Source organism: Lynx rufus, unplaced genomic scaffold, assembly GCF_022079265.1.
Source record: "Lynx rufus isolate CCGP_SWC_20201006 ecotype Redwood Valley unplaced genomic scaffold, mLynRuf1.p SCAF_15, whole genome shotgun sequence".
Taxonomy (NCBI): Eukaryota; Metazoa; Chordata; class Mammalia; order Carnivora; family Felidae; genus Lynx; species Lynx rufus.
The window spans coordinates 41,660,868-41,682,369 of NW_025814829.1; the positions used below are offsets into that span (position 1 = coordinate 41,660,868).

The window sequence follows — 21,502 nt, forward strand, 5'->3', positions numbered from 1 at the left end:
GGCAGTCTATACAGAAAAAAAAAGAGAAAAGAAACAAAAAATTCTAACCTGTTGTGAAAGATCTTTTATTTGTATTTCCATTCTTTGATTGTCTCTTTCAAGCACAGATGAATGTTTGTTAGCTTTATCAGTGTCCTCCTGCAATCGTTGAATCTCCTTTAAAACATAAATTCTAATGAAAATTCTGTATTCCCTTCTAAGATCTATACCAATAAAGTAGTTATATGAACAATAAAAATACAGTGCTCAACTACTTCTGTATAAAATAGTAGTTTCTAAGCAGTTACTTCTCTACAAATATGAACACATACACTTCTTAATATCTCAAGTACTGCTTATCATTATGCTAATGCAAACAATGGAGAATTTGCCACTCTGAATTAACTGTAAATTACAATTATACAGCCACATGAAATTAATAGTGTATATCAAATAACATCACACAAATACTCTCAAAAGCTGTGTTACTGAGATGAAAACAAAGGACTGTATTATAATGCTAATCATTAATACGTTACTTATCTGCGAATACATATCAAAAGTAAATGTTGGGTAAGGGATGCATAAGACTTGTATAAAAAAGGCATCAGGAATTAATTCTAAAGAAGCAACAGCCTATGTTTCAAGGCTGTTAAAAAAAAAATAGTATAAGCAGTGTCTTGCTAAGTTTCGCATCACAATATCACTAGGGATTTAGGGGCATACTTTTAAGGAGCCTGAAAAAAGCACAAAATTTGTTGAAATCTTATGCTTTATCTCAAATCCATACAAATTTTGCCTCTTGATGAGTTTCTTTTACATAATAATGTTTTAAATACTATCCAAGTGAAAGATGGCTCATATTTATCCTGTGGTTTCAAGTACCTGAATGCACTGCCCTAAAGGTATGCATAAACCATTTTCTGTAGAAACAAGTATGTGACAAAATGAAGAAGGCAAATACTCATGAGATGGCAATGATACAAATCTGCTGAGTTTAAAATGGGATTGACCACGATGCCAAGGAAGAAGCAATTTGGTTATAAAACTCTTAAGTATCTAACAAATGAACATCACAGAATCTAGACTGGAGGACACATGATATTGGTTATGGACAAAAGATTCTACTATAAAGAAGATACAGAAATTATCTATAAATTCTTTAACTAGTTTTAAAAAAGTATGTAAAGGATTTTTATTGTTATACCTGCACATTAGTGAAAAACAAATAGGTTTTTTCCACAATGAACATCTGCCCCTCTACTCCACTATCCTCTACAGACAATAAGCTCCAGGCAAAACACTCTCAACAGTGAGAAACTCAAGATGATGTAATTATATCCAAGGGACTTCTTTTCAAACAATGGGGTTGGGGGTGTGTGTGTGTGCAGATTTTAAATGCCAATATTCTGTCAAGGCAAGACTGACAGATGTCATATAACGCAGGAGAAAGAGACCATTAAATATAATATACCCTGATTTAAACTGACAACTAAACTGTAATAGCAACAGCAACAAAATTTTAAGTTTGAATTAAGGACCCTATTTATTTATACTAATCTCCAGGAAAAAAAAAAAAAGAAACTGATCAGTTTAGAACAGCAGATACAAATGGATTTAACTGAGTTTTCTCAATAAAATTTGTTTAATAAACTTTGACTACTTCTCAGTAATATTAATAGTTGTACCCTAAAAGCAAAATTATCAGAAAGTTTTTTAATCATTATCTAATAAAAAGGAACCTTAAAAGGGAAGATATTTGTGAATTTCCTTGGTACTTCCAATTGGCAAAGAACAGTTAACAAAATAATGTACATAAATATTTGCCAAATTATGAAATGTTATAAAAAAGGAGTTCTTCTCTATGGTCAAACAATGTTACCATTTCTAGACAGAATATCAGAACCTGACTGACAAGGAATGACTGTGACAAATTTAAAAGAGTTCTATTACAAAGAGACTGTTATTTTAATTTGAAGAAAAGCCCAGCGGGATTTGGCTATTCATCATCCACTAGAGAATCCTACAGAAAACATCTCTAATGTCTTAAAAAATATAAAAGGCTCCCATAATTTTAGCAGAGTAAGAATACAACATTTCCTTATTACAGGTGTTTAATAAAGTAGAATTACTCTATTGCTGAAAAAGCACGATTAGCCTTTCCCAACTCAAACACTTTAATTCTAGGAAAGAATTACCTAGTAAATCATGTGTCATCTATATTTTTCCCACAGCTAAAATTTAAGAATGGAACCAACCTTCATAGCTTGTTCAAGCTTAACAGATAAACTTGCCACAGCTTTCTGTGCACGTTCATACTCCTCACGCTGGCGTTTCAAAATTGGTGCTTTAGCTTCAACTTCTTTCACTATTTCATCTAGATATTTATTAATTCTTTTATTCTCTAGTTTCTCCAAAAGCAACTGATCTTGAGTTTCCACATAAGCATTATACAGCTGAAAGGAGAAGAGGGATTGTTTCAAATCTGAGCATAACAACAGAAGTATATACCTGTAATTGATACAGCCTCATAATAAACATGTGTTAGCACTTACATAAGACGTTAATGTTTATTTACTATGTTATAAGAACCAGAAACCAAGAAAGCTTTTCTTGGAATGTTCCAAGAAATCATCAGATGATTTTAAGAATAATTTTTCTCAGCATTAAATTTCAGCAAATTTCCTTTTGCTGAAGGAAAACAGTAAGATTTAAATATCATTCTTACCTCAGTTAATTTCATGCCAGGCTTCACTATCTTAGCTACAGCTGCTGCAGTAGGAGACATGGCTGCAAGTTCTTCTTCAGATAATATGGCTCCTGTGCCAAGACATAGGAATCTAGTGTATTTCTGTAATATTTCAAACTAAAGCCACTAACAGTTTTTTCAAGACGAGTAAAATGTGACACCTATGAAGCATTACATACAAATTCCTATGTGGATTTTACAATGGGGTATCAAATTGTCAGGTAACATAATCCAATTCTAAAAATCATGCAGTTAAGTATAGTTAAAGATATTCTGGAAGTTGACACATAAATTATGTGTGATCAAATGATAATTATACTTGACAATATAGTAAAGATACAGATAGATATTAATTTTAAAGTAAAAAATTCTAATTCTATAAATTAATGGAGTTTCCTTTATCACAACATGATAAAGAAATACTATTAGCGGAAATTAGTAAGAACTATGTAGGAAGTTCTAGTACTTCATTCAAGCCATTATTAAGTACCTATTAATCCATACCTTTACGTTTTGTGGCAGAAAGCAGGTCATTTGCATTCTCTAATTCCTTCTCCAACTTTCCTATTTTCTCAAGCGTTTCTTTTTCCATTTGATCTTTAGATTCCTCCACTTCGAGAAGATGATCTTGAATTGCTTTATTGGCTAAAAACGTTTTTAAAGACAATATCCAAACACAATTAAAATCTTGGAAGTTTATAAAATGTAACAGAATAGTCATTATTTTTCCCTTCAGTAGACAACATTAAATTGTAGACAGGCTATGGTTGACAGTCACCCTCTGAAAGCTCTTGCTCTACATTCCTTAAATGTCCTAGCCTGGTGAATCTACTTCTCCTTTGGATGTCTCCAATCTAAGGGGAAAATAAGGGAATTCAGATTGTAAAGAAGTGGCTCTACGTATCTCTTTGATTTTATTCTGATCTTTAGAACACAGAAAATGACTGGAAAAAGATCATACGAAAATAACTTACATTACAAATAAGAATATAAGAAAATCAAAGACCCTAAAAGACACAATTTACAAACTGAAATGTTAGGCTTATTTATGGAGTAAGAGAATACCCAAACTACTCATCAAGTAAGTGTCTCATAAATGGAAGAAAAATTTCCTTTAGAAATCAGACCATATATAGGATTATAAGATGAAAAAAACAGAAAACTAGTAGCTAACTCTATTTTCAAAATAGAAAATAGCCGCTGAAAATAGAATTCAAAGTTTCTTACTCCAAGAATCTTTCTTCTATACCAAATTTTGTCTCTAATAAGATTGCCTTCCAAATCCAACAACCTACACAAACGTAAAGAAAAAAAACACCTTTTATCTAAAACCAAAAATAATCCCCATAATTTAAATCTTACCTTCTCCAGCTTCTTTCAAAAGTTTGTGCAGTTCATCTACTGCTCGGGTCAGTTCATTGCTCTTTGCCTCGGAGTCATCAGCAGCACTCTAAAATTTAATCTTACAAAGTTATTTGACATCCAAAAATGCAACAGTAGGACACTAAAATGTGAGGCTGGGCATTTACCTTGTATAGATTAGAGAGTTTTATGTGAGCATTTAATTCATTGTGGAATTTCTCTTCCATACTGGCCTGCTGTTCCTTGGCCTGCAAAAAAGACCCAATTACAGCAGTCTCATCTGAACTGAATTTAGAATGCTTATCAAAGACTAAGATAAAAAATACAATTTGCAAAGAGATAAAAATTAACATCAATTTTCATGATAAAGGTGAATTACCTTAAAAACAAAAATATGTTTTTATCTTAAAGTGTAATATATAAATACTAAAATTAACCATACTCATTTTTAAACAATATATTGGATATTGGATAAACTACGTGATTGCCTTTTCTGGGTCTAGCTATTTTAACCTAGCTACATCATATCAGTATCCTGGCCATTTTATGGTGCCAGAAATAGTTCACAACATGAGATCATTTTAAAAATAATAGCCTCATAAATGCTTTTTTTTTTTAATTTTTTTTAATGTTTTTTTTATTTTATTTTTGAGACAGAGAGAGACAGAGCATGAGTGGGGGAGGATTAGAGAGAGAGGGAGACACAGAATCCGAAGAAGGCTCCAGGCTCTGAGCTGTCAGCACAGAGCCCGATGCGGGGCTTGAACTCACAGACGGTGAGATCGTGACCTGAGCCGAAGTCGGAAGCTCAATGGACTGAGCCACCCAGGCGCCCCGCCTCATAAATGCTTTGACGATTTTATAAAAGAGAAATTTTAAAGTGGTCTTCTATACCTCTTTTAGTTTGGTCAACAGCTCTTCTACATGTTTTTGAAGATTCTCATTTGACATCTTCAAGCCATTCATCTGTTCTTCCATTCTGGAAACCTAGGAACAAGAGAGTTGGGTAGAGGGACGATGTTGTATTAGCTGAAATTAATTTCCAATTACATAACATAAACGTATGTTTCGATAAACATAAAGTTTAGCTGCCAAGTGAAAGCAAAATAATCCCCAAACCCAAAAAAGGATTTCATATAAAATATGTATATGTAAGAGAATGAAAAATAACAGCTCACAGAACAACACACTTGGATTTAGTTGACAAAATTTATCACCACTTCTTAAACATGTCTTAAAGATACATTAAAAAAAATAGTAGAGAGTATCAAAATTCATCAAAGAAGATCTTAAAATATTTAATTATATGCCACTGGTTCATTTCCTAGGCCAAATGTTTCAGTTATGTCCTCCACATTTCTAACATTATAATACATTTCATTTGGTATACCCATGGAATATTTTTGTAATAACCTGGCACATAAATGTAAGTTTTAACCAAAATGAAAAAAAAGTTTTACTAACTTACCTCTTCTTTTTTGTTTTCAAGATTACATTTAAGCTCTAGAATCTCATTTCCTTTTTCTCTGCCAAGAGCCAGAAGTTCATCAGTTTTAGTTTTCAACTCTGTATTCAGCCATGTATTCTGATTATGTAATAACTCCTTTTCTTGCTCCAAACGTTTTTCTCGATACTAAAAATATCCAAGAAAATCATGTTTACAGTTAAAGACAATATAGGGCTAATAAAAGATTTTGTCTGTAGCTAAAGAATACAAGCAGAATCTTATTTTAACAGAAATAAGTATTTGCATGCATTCTTAATAGAAAATAGGTAATCAGGTAAGATAATCATATCAAGAACTATAAGAAACAAACATCACATAAACACTTCAATTAAAATGGCCATAATATTTAATTAATTCCCTGATATTAAACAAAAACAAAAACACAGATTTTAATCACTCCATAGATAACCTGCCCACATTTAAAATTTAATTTAGGGAGTTTTAAGCAAACATTGTATTTTGTGCATTAGAAATTATTTGTTACTTGCTTTAACAGAAACATCAGAAGCTTGAAGTTCATCCAGTTTTAACTGAAGATCACCCTTTGTGGCATTGCTTTCTTTAAGCTTTTCATTTAGACGTTTAAAATCCTCTAGAAAGGTCAGAAGAGAATTTGAAAATAATGACTAATTAATGCTCAGAGAAACCAAACATCAAAGATACATCTCTAGAAATACAAGCAATTAATACAAAGTAGTTCTCGACTTCTTTATTTTGTTTCTGTCATACTTAGTTATAAATTTAATTTAAACATGCAGATGATAAACCAAATTTGTGCACCCAAGCCAACATATAACTTACACTGGTTATTTTAAATGCAGTATCTTAAGCTAAATATGCAAATTAGCATTAATTTTCCTGATATATACTTACAGATCTATTAAAATTTCATAAATAGCCATTTAAGTTAAAAAGCAGTGATAACAAAAACCTACTCAACAGAGCCAGAACATGTACATGCTTAGTTTTCTATATACTCCTTACAGCAAAGTTTTATTAAATTTTTTTTTTAATGTTTATTTTTGAGAGAGAGTGAGCATGAGTTGGGGGGGGGGGGAAGAGAGGGGGACAGAGGATCCAAAGCAGGCTCTGCAGTGACAGCAGTAAACCCTATGTGGGGCTCAAAGTCACAAACTGTGAGATAAGGACCTGAGCCATAGTTGGATGCTCAACTGACTGAGCCAACCAGGTTCCCCTACATGAAAATTTTATTAAAAAAAATTCCGGGGCACCTGCGTGGCTCAGTTGGTTACTGTCCAACTGGTTCCTGGGTTCAAGTCCTGCATCAGGCTCTGCACTGATGATTGAGATTCTCTCTTCGTCTCTGCCACTCCCCTGCTTGTGTGTATACCCTCTCTCTCTCTCTTTCAAAATAAACAACAACAACAAAAAAGTTTCAATTTTATCTACCTATTAGTTGATCAACTTCATCAACAAATACTCTGAAGTAACTTTTCTGAGACTGGAAAAGTATACTTACCTAACTGAATAGTACTGTATAGCAACATAAGTAATTGAAAATTCTTCCATTAATAAAACCTCAAATATTTTTAAAAAGTAACGAAAGGGAATTTGATACATTAAACTGCTTAAGAGTCATGTTTACCTTAAAATATCAACTGTTTCACATACTATCTACTATCTATCTTACGTACGTGTATTACTTAGCTTATGTTCCTGACTCATAACTCCTTCAGTCTGTAGTTTTAAATATGAGCTCTCCTTTCAGGTTCTTCTACATATTGAATGTTTATGGACAGTTTATTCCAGCAAGTGTGTCTGTATAAAATGAAGGAGTTTAGCTTCTACAACTAAACACTTAAACTGCTTCCAATCTGATGTTATAAATAACGCTGTAGTGTTAGCATGTAAATCTTGGTTCAAATTACAACTTCTTAGAGATGTTTTTCATTTATGCATACTTATCTAGACACTGCTTTAAAACCTTGGTAATGCTCTAAAGACAAACGAGTGGCAGACACAATAGGATATTACATTGAACTATATTCTGTGCTATGACAAAGAAACACCAGCAACAGAAATGGACTGTGGATTAATTCCTAGCACTGTAAGAAGAGACAGGAAAGAGTGAAGTTAGAGCCTAAAGTATTTTCTCATACCTGTTAAATATTCAAGTTCTTGAGATAGTCTCTCATTGGTTCTAACTAAGTCTCTTTTCTCAGCTTCTAATTCTTCTTTTGTCCTTGTAAACTGGCTCTATCATGTAAAGGAGAAGCATAATACATTTAAATTAAAAAATAAAGTTGATTAATCATTATAGGAACTTGAACACAGAACTTTAACATTAGCTGTGGTTTAAGAATGGTTGGTTTTTTCTTATAACTTAATATATTTAAAAGTTTAAAAATTACCCATAATCTCAACACTTCTATTTATATTTTGCAGTTTTAAAAATTATTTTTCATAGCTTATGAAAAAATTTCCCATATCATTATTTATCACTTGGAAATGTCCTAGTTACTTAAACATGACTTTGTAGACAGGACATTTCTAATTTTTTGCTGCCATAAAATACAATTATGATGACTGTCACTGTATTTACACCTTGGTTCAAATTATTTTTTTAAGAAAGAGCCCTAGAAATGGAATGTCTTAAAACCTTTAATATCTTTTGTCAACTGTTTTACAACAAGATAATGGCAATTAATATGCTTTGATTCATAAGCACCAATCTCAAGCCACTCATGCCAGAACTGAAGATTAAAAAAAAAAAAAAAAAAAAAATCAATGTTCACAGGAGGAGGTAAAAAATAATTACCTGATTGTTTTATCTGCATTTTTCCTTAAAAAAATTTTGCATTTTTCTGATTACAAGTAAAGTAGAGCAACCTTTCACATTGCCGTAGACCATTTGTGCAGCTTCCTGATGTTTTTTTTTAATTCCTTTGCCCATTTCCCCCTTGAATGATTTTTCTTTAAGGATGAAAGCAGTCATGTATTAAGGATCCAAACAGTCATATTTTAAATGAAAAATACTTAATAGCTTCCTTGTGTTTTAGTTCTATGCAGAAAATTTTAAATTTCTATTGGATTAAGTCTAGCACTCTTTCCCATTGTAAGTACCTTTAATATACCAAGTACATTTTAATTTCAAATCAAACACAAGTTTTAAAAAAGCAATAGCAAGAGGCTGACATTCCATCTAGTTTCTCACGGACTATGACCACTTTATTAAACCAATGGGTGACCAATCCTCATGATCATATTCCATCTGTTATCCTTCTTACTACTCTAAAATGATTATGATATGGATTCACCCATATCCCCAACCAGATCACAATAGTTGAAATACTGCCTGAGCAATAGTAAACATTAGAGAATTTCTAGGTAGGTTAAGTAGGTGGACAGATAAATCTGTGAACGTCTATCCTACCTACAGTTCTATGGCACTTTATTTACAATGTGAATTTCTGGAAAAAAAATCACAACCTTAAGAACTACAGAGTTAAAAGCAAGTTCCCTTTTATATTAAGCACTAATACACTCTGGTGAGTAAAAAAATGCTCAATCAATAAAACACATAAAGGACCAATTAAAGAATATATATTTATGCATTTTTGTTTAGTGATAGAACATGCTTCATTTTCCCATTAAGTAATGAGTAAACACAACCAGAATAGAATACTTCCTCAAGTATCATGTTTATAGTTAGCTTTATTCACAAAAATAACTTTTACCTGAATGGCAATATTGCGATCCTGAGCAACTTCAAGTTCTTTATTTTTCTCAGTTAGTGCCTTCAGTTGATTGTCTGAATAAAAGGAATTTTATGAACTTAAAAACTGCAATGACGGTTTTCATCCAATTGCCAACCATATATATTTCAAAATGAAGAAACTGAGACTCAAAAAGACCGAGTTGTACATTCCAAATTCATGAATATTCCAAGTTTACTTGTAGACCAAATGTTTAAATGTGCTATCCTGTCTCCAAAATCACATTTTTGATCATTCTAACCAACATTTACAGAAAAACGCATATGCAGTTCTCACGTTTATCATTTTTCAAGGACATCTCTGAGTCAATCATAAAGAGTAAATTATATTTACAAATAAGAAAATTGAGTAAAAAAAGACAAAACCAAGAAAGTAAATAACAACATTTAAAGTATAGAAAATATATACAGAGCAAATAACAATAATGGATAATTTTAATTCAGCTTGTTTATCACTTTAAAAAGAGCCTTTACCATGGAGGGAAAAGGTTATGCTTGATACTGAATTATCAAACCCACAATCTCCACTCATAATGGTCTATCTTCCCTTGTACAGTCTCTCCCTTAAATGCACACAACTAGGAAAAATATACTTCCTGAAACTTTCCTCCATTAAAATACATCTATATTATTTACGTACTAGCAATTTAATGACTAAATACATTATCACTATTTCCGATATTAAGTTCTATTTAAACAGTTGGCTTATTATACAGAAAAATCTTGTTAAATTAGTGTAAATTTTCTATTTTGCACTTGTATCATTTGCTGCTTTCCAAAAGCACAGATTTAGAATGATAAACTAAAAAAACACAAACATAATTGTATACTCCTAGAAGGCATACTAGATGCTTATTATACAGAAAAATCTTGTTAAATTAGTCTAAATTTTCTATTTCACACTTGTATCATTTGCTGCCTTCCAAAAGTGCAGATTTAGAATGACAAACTAAAAAAACACAAATATAACTGTATACTCCTAGAAGCCATACTAGATGCCTTGTGTAAATAGACTCATACACCTGTAAGTATAAAATAACCAAACTTACGCAGAACTGTGCTAACTTCACACAGGAAGGACTGCATGTGTACTGTTCAGCACAGTATCAAGTACATAGAAGACAAATGATAGGTTACCCTCATCTTTTCCAGATCTCATAAAAGGAGCAATAATCCAGTAATTTTCCTGAAATTCTTAAGTACCACAGCCCTACAGACCTAGTTATCATGCCAAAACAGAATACAGATGGATGAACCAGATGTAGCTACTCGAGAAATTACTTATACCTTCATTACATGTGTATATATACACCATCGTACATATATGTCATATTTTTTTAAAAAATTAAGTGCTTCAAAATGAGCTGAAAAAAACTATGACCTAAATACTCGATGGCCACAGACCTGGTTAAATAAAAAGGTTGAAGTGTTAACCATTCTCTTGACTATTAGCTTCTGTGTTCCCAATCAAATTAAAAATCCAGCTATCCCTAATAATACCATGTCCCTACTCTAGAAAGCTCTTTCCTGACATTTGCTTTCTTCTATCATAAGCAAAACATATAATACACATCATTTTCCTAAGAAATGCCACGACCTTTAAGATCTTGTGTACCTTCTAGAACTTAATTGATAGAAGGAAACTAATTAAAAAGGAAATTACTCATCTTTCACAAGAAATGGGCCTTAAAGAGGAAATATCCTGGGATTCATACACATTTGTAAAAATTGTGACAGTTAAAATTATACTAATAGAACTAATAGGCTTTAATCTTCAACATGCAAATAATAAAGTCACTCTCCTTAATCACACTTTCCGTTGCATAATGCTTTATGACTTTTTAAAATGCTTTCAAACATCTCTCATTTGATCTGTACAGTTGTGTAAGCAGACGGACAGGTGGTTCTAGCCATTTTATATGTTATGATTTACATGTGGCAAAAGAACTTTTTAACAGCAGAATTGGAACTCAGATCTCCTGACCATTAAGCCCTATGACAATCAGTATTTTCATAAATAGTAATGTTTCCAGGGCACACAAAAAGGTATCTAAAAATCTCCATTCTCCAAGAATAAAATAAGGACACAATTAGATACTTACTGAGCTTCTCGAGCTCAAGCCTCAAGCTTTGGCACTCTCGGGTTTCATTCACAAGCCTCTCCTGACTGTGGGACAGCCTCTTCTCTATCTCAAAGTATTGTTGTTCTTCAGAAGAGCAGAGAAAAAAAATCAAACACACATGTGCACATACTGTCAATACTGCTACTTATTTTTAATAACATTGATTTTAATAGTTAAGACACAGTATTTGAATCGCACTCCAAATAAGAAAATTTAAGTAAAGATACACAGAGCACTGAAAGGACTTTAACATTTCCTTACATACTTATCTATATATGTATATATGAACATATACACGTATATAAAAGAAAACAAGAACTAAAGAGAGTTTTACAAATTACTTCTCTATTCACAAGACTGAAATTCTTCAAGGTAGGCAAAATCTCTTATCTTAGTATTTTCCCCACACATTACTTTTTAGCATAAAGCTGACACACGTACAAAAAACCTTATTAAATGGAGGAAGAATACTTAATTAAAAACTGCTTTGTTTTAAAAGGTTGTGTAAATAGACTCATACACCTGAAATTATAAAATAACCAAATTTACGCAAAACTGTGCTAACTTCACACAGGAAGGACTGCATGTGTACTGTTCAGCACAGTATCAAGTACATAGAAGACAAATGATAGTTATGTATAAACTAATGAAAAGAGTGCTGTATACAACCTTCAGTGTTGGGATTCAGGGAATTATTAAAAAATATTTTTTTTAACGTTTATTCATTTTTTGGGAGAGAGAGAGACAGAGACAGCATGAGCGGGGGAGGGGCAGAGAGAGAAGGAGACACAGAATCCAAAGCGGGCTCCAGGCTCCGAGCTGACAGCACAGAGCCCTCCCTGTACGGGGCTCGAACTGATAAACCGTGAGATCACGACCTGAGCCTAACCGACTCGGCCACCCAGGCGCCCCCAGGGAATTACTTTGTAACACCAATTCTGCTTGATAATTACATTTTTTTGAAGTGATAATGTATTCAGAATTTTCAATCAATTTAGCAAAAACAGCACCATAACCCCCCCCCCCCCAAACCAAGAAACTTACAGAGTTTGTATTTCTAACGATAATCACGGTGGTCTTAATCTCTCTTCAAGGATGTTCAAGTCACTGTCGCCGGTAACTTTACTTGAGGGTCTGCTATACGTATCTATAAACAGGTCTTGATATACTCTCTAGTAAACTCCAGCTTTTACAGAGAAATCCAATGTATCAAACTTACTTAACCTATTTACGATCGCCGCGTTTCCAGCGCTGTGTTATGCACCTACTCATTTTTGTGAATATCTACATCGTTACTGGATCCGCTCGAAGGGCTAAAAAAACAGAACTAGGTGCACGAAGTGGTCAGTTCGACAAAGGCCTTTGAAGGCAGATGACCGGAAAACTGAGCGGCAATCGCTAGCATTTTACGTGCAACAGTAGACACGGTACTCTAAGCTTAGAGGGAGAGGGGTCGCGCGGACTCCGGCTAGTCCGGAGTAAAGAAACCCAGATCTTCACAATTTGTGTGCCGACCAACGTTAAGTGTCCCTATGTGAGACTACTCTAACTACAAAGAAAACGGAGCTAAATGTAAATTCAGTTTAAAACAAACAAAAGGGCTCCTTCATTTCAAACTGTGAGGGAAGCAGGTAAGAGAAGGCCTGCAGGAGGGCGAGGCAGCACAGGGAAGCGATGCCATCAGCGAAGTCGTACGCAGAAAGCGAGCTTGCAAGGGGAGAAGACCAGCCATGGCTACGGAGTCGGGCCCAGAACCAAGGGCGGGAAGAGCGTCGCCACTTACCACTCTCCACCTTAAATTTCTCATGCCGCCCCTTCAGGCCATCGATCTCGGATTGCTGGTCGGCAAGGAACTTTTCAAGTTTGTTCTGGACGGACTTAGGCAGCTTGTTCAGCTCCGTGCGCTCCAGGACCTGCTGCAGCACCGCCGCCATGTCGATGTGGCCGGGGGCCGCGGGGCTAGCGGCCGGCGGAGCAGAACCGGAGAAGAAAGGCGAAGACCAAGAGGACCCAGAAGCCTGGGCGCCCGCCTCGACCACCTCGCTCCGGGGCTCGCGCGCGCCTGCCCGCCGGAGACTCCCGCGGCGGGACCCTGGGAAATCGAGTCCTGCGTTAGGCGCCGCCGAACGCGCCACAGCGCCCGCGCCCGAAGTGCGCGCGCAGCCGCCGGAAGGTGGGCACCCTGGGTATCCGAGTTCAGAGGCGGCCTCTGACCCGGCCGGGCACTCCGACTTCCGGCTCCCCAGTCCACCCGCTTCAAGCCCCACAGACCTGTGGGAAACGTAGTGTTTTGTTTTTTTTTTCCTCAATCCCTTCGGTGAGCCTGATTGCGCACCGCCCATTCCGCTTCCTCTTTTCTCCCCGCCCCCCGGCTCTCCTCAGGCCATACGACTACTGTCCGCGAGATGGCGCCACGGAGTATTCGTCAACTCACGTCCCTCCCTGAAGAGCCAGGCGACCTTACCGTCAAAGCTCCGGGATGCCATGGGTCGTCCTCTTTGGCGGCTTCTAGACACTGAGCCACTAGAGGGCATCGGTCCGAACACGGTTGAACGGCAGGCGCCGGGCTACCGCCACGCTCTCAATGGCGCCCGGAAGGGGGCGGGGGTGGCGACCGCAGTCCCTTTGGCTGAGGTGCTGCGATGAAAGAAGGGGGGCAGCGTGCGTCATCAGTATGCGCCACTTGACTCCCGAGACCCTGGGTTTGGAGTGGGAAGTGAGGTGTGGGAAGTCTGTCGCTTTCTGATGAATTCATTGGCTGTGGAATTTGGACCCGAGGGGAATCTGGCCCCAGGAGGCTGGTTCTTGCACCTTAAACCCCTTTCTCGGGAGGACGGACGGTTCGACAGGTTTGCCTGTCATGCGTGCAGAATCTGACTGCAGGTGAGTCGGCCTACGGGTGTAATACGTGAGTGTGAGGGTTGAGTGTGTGCACTCGGGCTCAGAGAACCTCCTTTTGAAGGAAGGAAGGAAGGAAGAGACCGAGTGTAAGAAACATATGGGCAGACACTCCGGCACGACATTCAAGTCCAGCTTTGACAAAACTTAACTTTGTTTAAAACGGCATACTTAGAGCGTGTGTGTGTGTGTGTGTGTGTGTGTGTGTGTAGCGGAGTAACAGTGAGCCAACAGGAATTTAAGGCGCTCGTTTCATTTTTCTTTGTTTTAAGGTGATACTGCAGAAAGTGTTACCATATGTCTCTACTTCTTGAATGGAGAAACTATATACAAAAGTTTTGTGTTGTAACAAAAGTTTTAAAACACAGTGTTAAAAACCGCTTATCACCCTGCCTCTATAACAGAACTACTTGTTTCCAGATCGTAATTCTGTGACTTTTAAGCCGAACCTGTAGATTATTTCATATTTAAATGTGCCTCTGAAAGAATTTATTAGGTCCTTTATTGCAAATAAAGTATTCCTAATGTCATTCTCCTGCAGTTCCCACAGTAGCAGCCCTTTTGTGAATATCAGTAAGGAAAGATTGATTTTTCTCCAAAGTATTTTATGTAAGCATGTTAACTAAGGTTGCTGGTATGGGTAGCACTGTCTTAGGTCCTTAGCCCACTATTCGTGATTTGGAAAATGCAGATATTCTGTGTTTGGACTCACAGAGTCCTAAAATTAGATGGGTTTTCAGACTTGCCTGATCCAAATTCTTTATTTTGTAGACTAGGAAATCTCTCTTTTGTAGAGATTGAGCTGTCTCAAGTCACAGTGCTTGGACAATTTGCATAGCTTATGCTGTCACACAATATTTCAGGATAAATTGAACTGTATTAGGCAAGATGTACATTTTTAGTAGGGTCTTTTGTAAAGTATGGTCAGCTATAAAAAGTTTTGAAGAAGCACTAAAGTAATATGGTTACTAGGTGATAGTTTGGAAAAAATAGGATTGCAAAGTTACATTTCATTACTTTGGAGTCATTGTCACTGCTTTTTCTTGAAGAATTAAGGATTATTGAGACAGAAGGAAAAGTAGAATAGCACAATGGAGAAGAGGAAAGTTTAATATGTTAAGGCACTATTAAAAATGGAAAGCCTTTAAATTTATAGCAGCGTTACTGATTTAGATAGGCAGTTCTAGACTTAGTCTAAAGAGAAATTTTGTGCAAACCCGATTTACTTGCACAGTTGTTGGAAAAGAGCTAGGAAGAAATGTAATGCATTTTGAGACAAAACTGAACAGGCTTTTTGAAAAAACAACACCCCGTAGACAGTTTCAAACTGGAACCAATTTGCTGGGCTTTACTTTTGGAGTAATGGAAAAATCATTGTGACTGGTGATTTTCTTTACGGGTGTCAGATATGCCACTGCAGCATATTTATAGTTGCCTTGGCTTTATTGTGCCAAAAGTTTGAAATCTTTTCCAGAACTCAAACGACTCTTATTCCTATTCAAAATGCTGCAGCTGTCATCCATAAACTGGAAAGAGAGAGCAGAACAGAAGTTACCCTTAGTAAAGGGTTAATTGAAACACCAACTATGATTCCTCAGTATGAACATAGCATTTAAGGACATGGATTCTAGAGCTAGACTGCCTAAGTTGAAATTCCACTTTTGCCACTTACCAGCTTTGCTGCTTGAGCAAGTTCCTTTTTTTTTTCTTCATCTATAAAACAAGGGTTATTAAAAAGGGGGGGGTATAGTAATAGTACCTACCTCATGCAGTTTTTGTGAATATTAGATATTACCACATGTACAGTACTTAGAACAAGGCTTTATACAAAGTAGAAACCACGTAAATGTTCATTATTCTTGCATTGCTATTTATCAAATTTCATAGTTCTAATTAGACTGTGAGTTACTCAAGGGTAGAGGTCAAGTATTATTCATCTTTGTGCCATCCGACCTGGCTCAATTTCTAGCACATAGTAGTTCTTCATAGTATGCTTATTGAGTAAATGAATTTGATTCTATCTCCCAATGAGCAGCTCAGAAATTGTCTTCTTTCCCGTTTTTGAAATGAGTACAATGAGGCTCAGCTTAGACTATCAAAGATATTACAACTAAGGAGTAGCAAATTAAATAAAAAAAAATAGGTGTGTTGACTGCTAGGTTGGTTTCCTCTCCCTTATCTTAGCTATAGAAGTGGGTTTTATCTTTTATGTCAACTCTAGTTGATTGGTAATCATTTCCAGCAACACTGTATTGAGGACTCTGAAGCTACATTTAAACTTTGCAGGAAAGAATTCCCTATTTAATAAGCAATCTCTGCAAGGCATGGGATAGAATCAGGGTAGTACCACTTCTGTCTGTATACAACCTCCATGATAAAAACATTGCAAGTTATACTTTTACTTAAGAATGCTGTATATTTTTTTCTCATAATTTAGGAGATAGAATTAGTTCTCAGTAATGGGAAGAACCTACATCGTAGAAGAGGCTGTTGGCCAGTATCTTTCAAACATAAATCTTCAAGGAAAGGCTTTTGTCTCTGGTCTTTTAATTGGACAGGTATGTATCTTTTAGTGCATTTATTGATAAAACAAATTACTTGTTTATTTAAAATTAAAATATGCTGTTTAACAATAAGCATAAGGTTAGGGAATGGAAGAATGGAATGTAAAAGAAGAACTTAACAGGGATCTTTGAGGAAAAATATAGAGAAGCAGGACAGACCCCAAGTTTGCTTAAGTGAGAACACATTTCCTTTTGATAATGTAAAAGTAAATTATAATGTAAAATAAACCCCAAAATTAGAATTTTACTGACCAGATTATACGTATCTTAATGTCTTTCCAAGTGTTTTATACTCTCATCTAATCTTTATTAATTCCTAGTTGTCTAATTCTTTGCAAAAGTAGCTTTTGACAACTTTATTTCCCATTGTTTATCTTATCTCAACCTTGGTGGCGATAGTGGGCATGTCTTTGTTACATGCTATGGTACCCATTTTACTGATTTTTTTTTTTCAACGTTTATTTATTTTACTGTTTTTTTTTTTTTTAATGTTTCAGTGGAAAGGGAGGAAAAGGGAATAGGAGAAATTTGAAAATTAGACAAATTTTATTTCCCTTTTAGAGTTAAGCCTTAAAAATCAACACAAAATGGATCAGAGATTTAGACAGTTATGTTAAAAAGCATAAGCACCTCCTGATTTATCATATAATCAGCAGGTAGGACTGGTCAGCAGTATAAAGTGACAACAAAAGGAGAGTCACAGACACACTGGCCTACCTCTATCTAAACACTAGTTAGAGAAGAGTGCACTGTGGCCCAAGGGCTTGATTTTGATGCCTAGGAGCAAAAAGTTCTATTGTAATAATTTTCTTTCTGAGTATTTTATCATGATGCTTTAGAATCTTCGAATTGTGTAATTAATTTTTTTGTTCTCATTCTATCCAGATTTTCAAGCTGTTTCCTTTTATAATTTGGTGCCCTCTGTTACCTACTTACAAAGAATGTACTGTCCAGAAGAGTCATGTGTTCACACCCCTTCATGATATTCTTGTTTTCAACATCATTCTGAATGAGCCTAGTTAATGTCAGTCTAGCCCTGAGAGACCGGTTCATTTTCAGGGTTTTCATACAGCTGATTTCCTAACTTGTAACGAAGAGGGTAGACCCTGTACTGTTCACACAGATAATACCACCCTATGAGGCCTCACATTAGGTAGCCAAAGTACCTCTTGGCAATAATCTGAACTACTTTGTGATTCAGGTTACTTGCATCCAATATGGGGCTCTTTTTGCTAGGAGCTCTTTTTTTTTTTTTAATTTATGTGTTTATTTTGAGAGAGAGAGAGAGAGAGAGAGAGCCCACCTGGGGAAGGAACAAGGGAGAGAGAGAATCCCAGGCAGGCTGTGCACTGTGTCAGCACAGAGCCCAATGCGGGGCTCGAACTCAAGAATCATGAAATCATGACCTGAGCTAAAGTCATATGCTTAACTACCTGAGCCATCCAGGTGCCTTAGGAACTTTTCATTTAAGGTTTTCGACTACCCTTTATTTAAGAAAGTTTAAGGGAATGAGAGTCTCAGAAAAAGACGTAGTCAGTAAAGATAAAAGGTCAGGGAGAAATACCCTTTTCCAAACTTGCCTTACTCGTATAGGTTTCTAGAGCTTGGCAAAACCACCATCTTACAAATAAGCCTCTCACGTTTTAAGATCTTCCTTCTAGTCTTTCCTTCTATTGCCTTTTCATCCCTTTTGGTATGTTTCTACTTAAACTCATCACTTTCTCCTTCTTCAAGCTTGCCTGTTTCCTACTCTCTGGGTCAGTTTTTTCTTTTCTTTTCTTTTCTTTTTTAAAGTTCTGCTTTCTTAATCAGCATCTACCTTTTCCTGTGTGTATATGAATATAACTTTCTGGAAAAATTACTTTTGTAGAAATAATTTCTCTTCCTTTGTATTCTATGCCAGGATGACACTCATAATAGGAGTTTCAGGTCATGTATGAGAATGACACCATGCTAACTGGTTTTGTCTGCCTTGTTTTTACTTTTTCTTTGTAGTGTACTTTCACTGTAAGGAGGTTGAGCTATTAAAAGTTCCCTAAATTTATCTTTTTTTTTAATTTTTTTTTAACGTTTATTTATTTTTGAGACAGAGAGAGACAGAGCATGAACGGGGGAGGGTCAGAGAGAGGGAGACACAGAATCTGAAACAGGCTCCAGGCTGTCGGCACAGAGCCTGACGCGGGGCTCGAACTCACGGACCTCGAGATCATGACCTGAGCCGAAGTCGGCCGCTTAACCGACTGAGCCACCCAGACGCCCCCCTAAATTTATCTTTAGATAGCTCACCTTTGGTTACCATTTAATAGTTATTAAAACTGAGGAACATAAATCTGATATCACTTCAATTATGTGTCCCAAACCCCGTTTGTTTTTCCGTGGACAAACATGTACAAATTCGCTCTATCATTGTTTCAGTGAAACTAAGACACACAAGATAATTTTTTGCTTTATTTTACTGAGTTTTTATATTTGCTGAGCCATCCAATCTGTTCAGATTATTTAGAAAATAAATATGATAACTAGAAAATTGACAAAGCGTTTTATCTTTTAGTTAAAATGCAGTACATTCACTCATTCAGTAAACTGTTTTTAAGAACCACTAAAGGGGGCGCCTGGGTGGCGCAGTCGGTTAAGCGTCCGACCTCAGCCAGGTCACGATCTCGCGGTCCGTGAGTTCAAGCCCCGCGTCGGGCTCTGGGCTGATGGCTCGGAGCCTGGAGCCTATTTCCGATTCTGTGTCTCCCTCTCTCTCTGCCCCTCCCCCGTTCATGCTCTGTCTCTCTCTGTCCCAAAAATAAATAAAAAACGTTGAAAAAAAAATTAAAAAAAAAACAAAAAACACCACTAAAGGACCACTATATGATTCACATTCAGGATGTCCAAGCAAATGAGGATCTGATATTAAGTATATCATGTATATAAATGATACGTGAGGGAAACATTGCAAAGTTATCCATGATAATTTGTTTCCCTGTTAATTCCGTTGTAATGCAAGTATTAGCAATTTATGCTGTACATATATTATTTTTGCATGTCGTAAGAGCTTTATGTTCTTCGATCAGATAACACTCTAATAAGCTTTTCTAATTTGTTTTTAAGTGTTCTTCACAAAAGGATTATGTCATTCTTGCCACTAGAACGCCACCCAAAGAGGAACAAAATGAGAACCTCAAACATCAACAAAAAGCTAAGTTGGATAACTTGGATGAAGAATGGGCCACAGAACATGCCAACCAGGTCATCATATTTGTTTTTTATAGAGTTAAGTTGTGCTTATTGACTGACAAAATAAATGCACTTCAGCCTCAGACAACTAGACTAGGATTTCAGAGTACTCGTTTTTAAGTTTTCAAAACTTGCGTAGTACATCAAAGATAGAAATATCTTGTGTCTAATTTAAAAATGCATTTTCTTACTTGAGGTTAAGTCACCCAATATTACCTAATAAGTGATGGAACTGGGATTTGAACCCAGGCTGATTTGATATATGTGCTGCCGAAGCCAGCACCAGGCAGTCTCATTTGAAAGCCTTTGATTTTATATGCTCTGCTTTTCTATTGCTAATCTTTATCCATTGTAGGGTTTTTTTTTTTTAATGCTTATTTATTTATTTTTGAGAGAGAGCGTGTGCACACAAGTGGGGGAGGGACAGAAAGAGAGAGACACAGAATGTGAAGGAGGCTCCAGGGCTCTGAGTTGTCAGTGCAGAGCCCAATGTGGGGCTTGAACCTGTGAACCATGAGATCATGACCTGAGCCGAAGTCCAATGTTCAACCAACTGAGCCACCCAGGCGCCCCTATCCATTGTAGTTTTTAACCTGTCTTTGTTATTTGTCCTTTAGCTTATTTCTGAGTTTTCTTTAAAATAATATAATACTACTAATAAAACAATAATAATATAATACTAAAATAATACTAGTTATTGATAATATAGTTGCTGGTCAGATTGTTTTAAAGACTTCATGTAGAATAAAATGATAGGTTTTTTTTTATGTCCTTAGAATGTATGTTGTAATCAAAGTTACCACAAACCAATTGTAAGAGAAATGAAATAAAAGTAGAAAAGTACAGTAAGAATATAGAATGGTGAATGATTAAATATCTGCCAATGGCTAGATTCAAACAGGTTCACAAAAGGTTCTAAACTTGCAATATGAATAGTACTGCCAGCAGAAGTCAGAGAACACACTGAAGACACAAAGGATAGTATGAATAAATGACCCAAAGGCATGAATGTTAAAGGCGTGTTAGGGGAAGAGCAAGCAATTGGTTACAATCGAAACACCAGATATGTAAAAGAATGTAGTTTTAGACATAAGGCTGTGAGGATGTTTGTGGATGGTTTTGGAGCGCTATCCTAAGAAGTGAGGAGTTTGTTTGGTAGATGGTAGCTCTGTGGTAGACTTTCAGAGCTTCCTTTAGAGAAGGAGTTAATATGATTGATCAATAATTGAGGAAATAATTTCAATACCTTGGTACAGTGTAAATGGAGGGTAGAGAGACTGAATATCAGTTACTGTAATAGTTCAAAAAAAGATGATGTGAGCCCGTCCTAGACTCTAAGCTTTGTGAGGACACGGGTCA

The 21,502-nt window shown here is 36.0% G+C and overlaps 2 protein-coding genes across 5 annotated transcripts in view; one reads left to right on the plus strand and one right to left on the minus strand.

Moving 5' to 3' along the window:
* Positions 1-13,668, minus strand: part of TPR (translocated promoter region, nuclear basket protein) — a 65,239-nt gene extending 51,571 nt beyond the window's left edge. The window contains exons 1-13 of one of the 2 annotated variants that reach the window (XM_047076911.1): positions 13,240-13,668; positions 11,436-11,540; positions 9,296-9,369; positions 7,718-7,814; positions 6,086-6,189; positions 5,559-5,723; positions 4,985-5,077; positions 4,258-4,338; positions 4,091-4,178; positions 3,233-3,373; positions 2,708-2,799; positions 2,238-2,435; positions 49-156 (exon numbers count right to left, since the gene is read on the minus strand). In XM_047076911.1, the coding sequence (XP_046932867.1) occupies positions 49-156; positions 2,238-2,435; positions 2,708-2,799; positions 3,233-3,373; positions 4,091-4,178; positions 4,258-4,338; positions 4,985-5,077; positions 5,559-5,723; positions 6,086-6,189; positions 7,718-7,814; positions 9,296-9,369; positions 11,436-11,540; positions 13,240-13,390 (1,497 nt within the window). In that variant the 5' untranslated portion in view covers positions 13,391-13,668. The remainder of the gene's footprint in view (positions 1-48; positions 157-2,237; positions 2,436-2,707; positions 2,800-3,232; positions 3,374-4,090; positions 4,179-4,257; positions 4,339-4,984; positions 5,078-5,558; positions 5,724-6,085; positions 6,190-7,717; positions 7,815-9,295; positions 9,370-11,435; positions 11,541-13,239) is intronic. The other variant, XM_047076910.1, reaches the window with a different exon arrangement.
* Positions 13,669-14,141: 473 nt separating this feature from the next.
* The window catches only part of ODR4 (odr-4 GPCR localization factor homolog), a 34,308-nt gene continuing 26,947 nt past the window's right edge, over positions 14,142-21,502 (plus strand). For 2 of the 3 annotated variants that reach the window (XM_047076917.1, XM_047076918.1), the window contains exons 1-3: positions 14,142-14,339; positions 16,792-16,912; positions 20,018-20,155. In XM_047076917.1, the coding sequence (XP_046932873.1) occupies positions 16,814-16,912; positions 20,018-20,155 (237 nt within the window). In that variant the 5' untranslated portion in view covers positions 14,142-14,339; positions 16,792-16,813. Of the gene's footprint in view, positions 14,340-16,791; positions 16,913-20,017; positions 20,156-21,502 lie in introns of those variants that run through there. The other variant, XM_047076919.1, reaches the window with a different exon arrangement.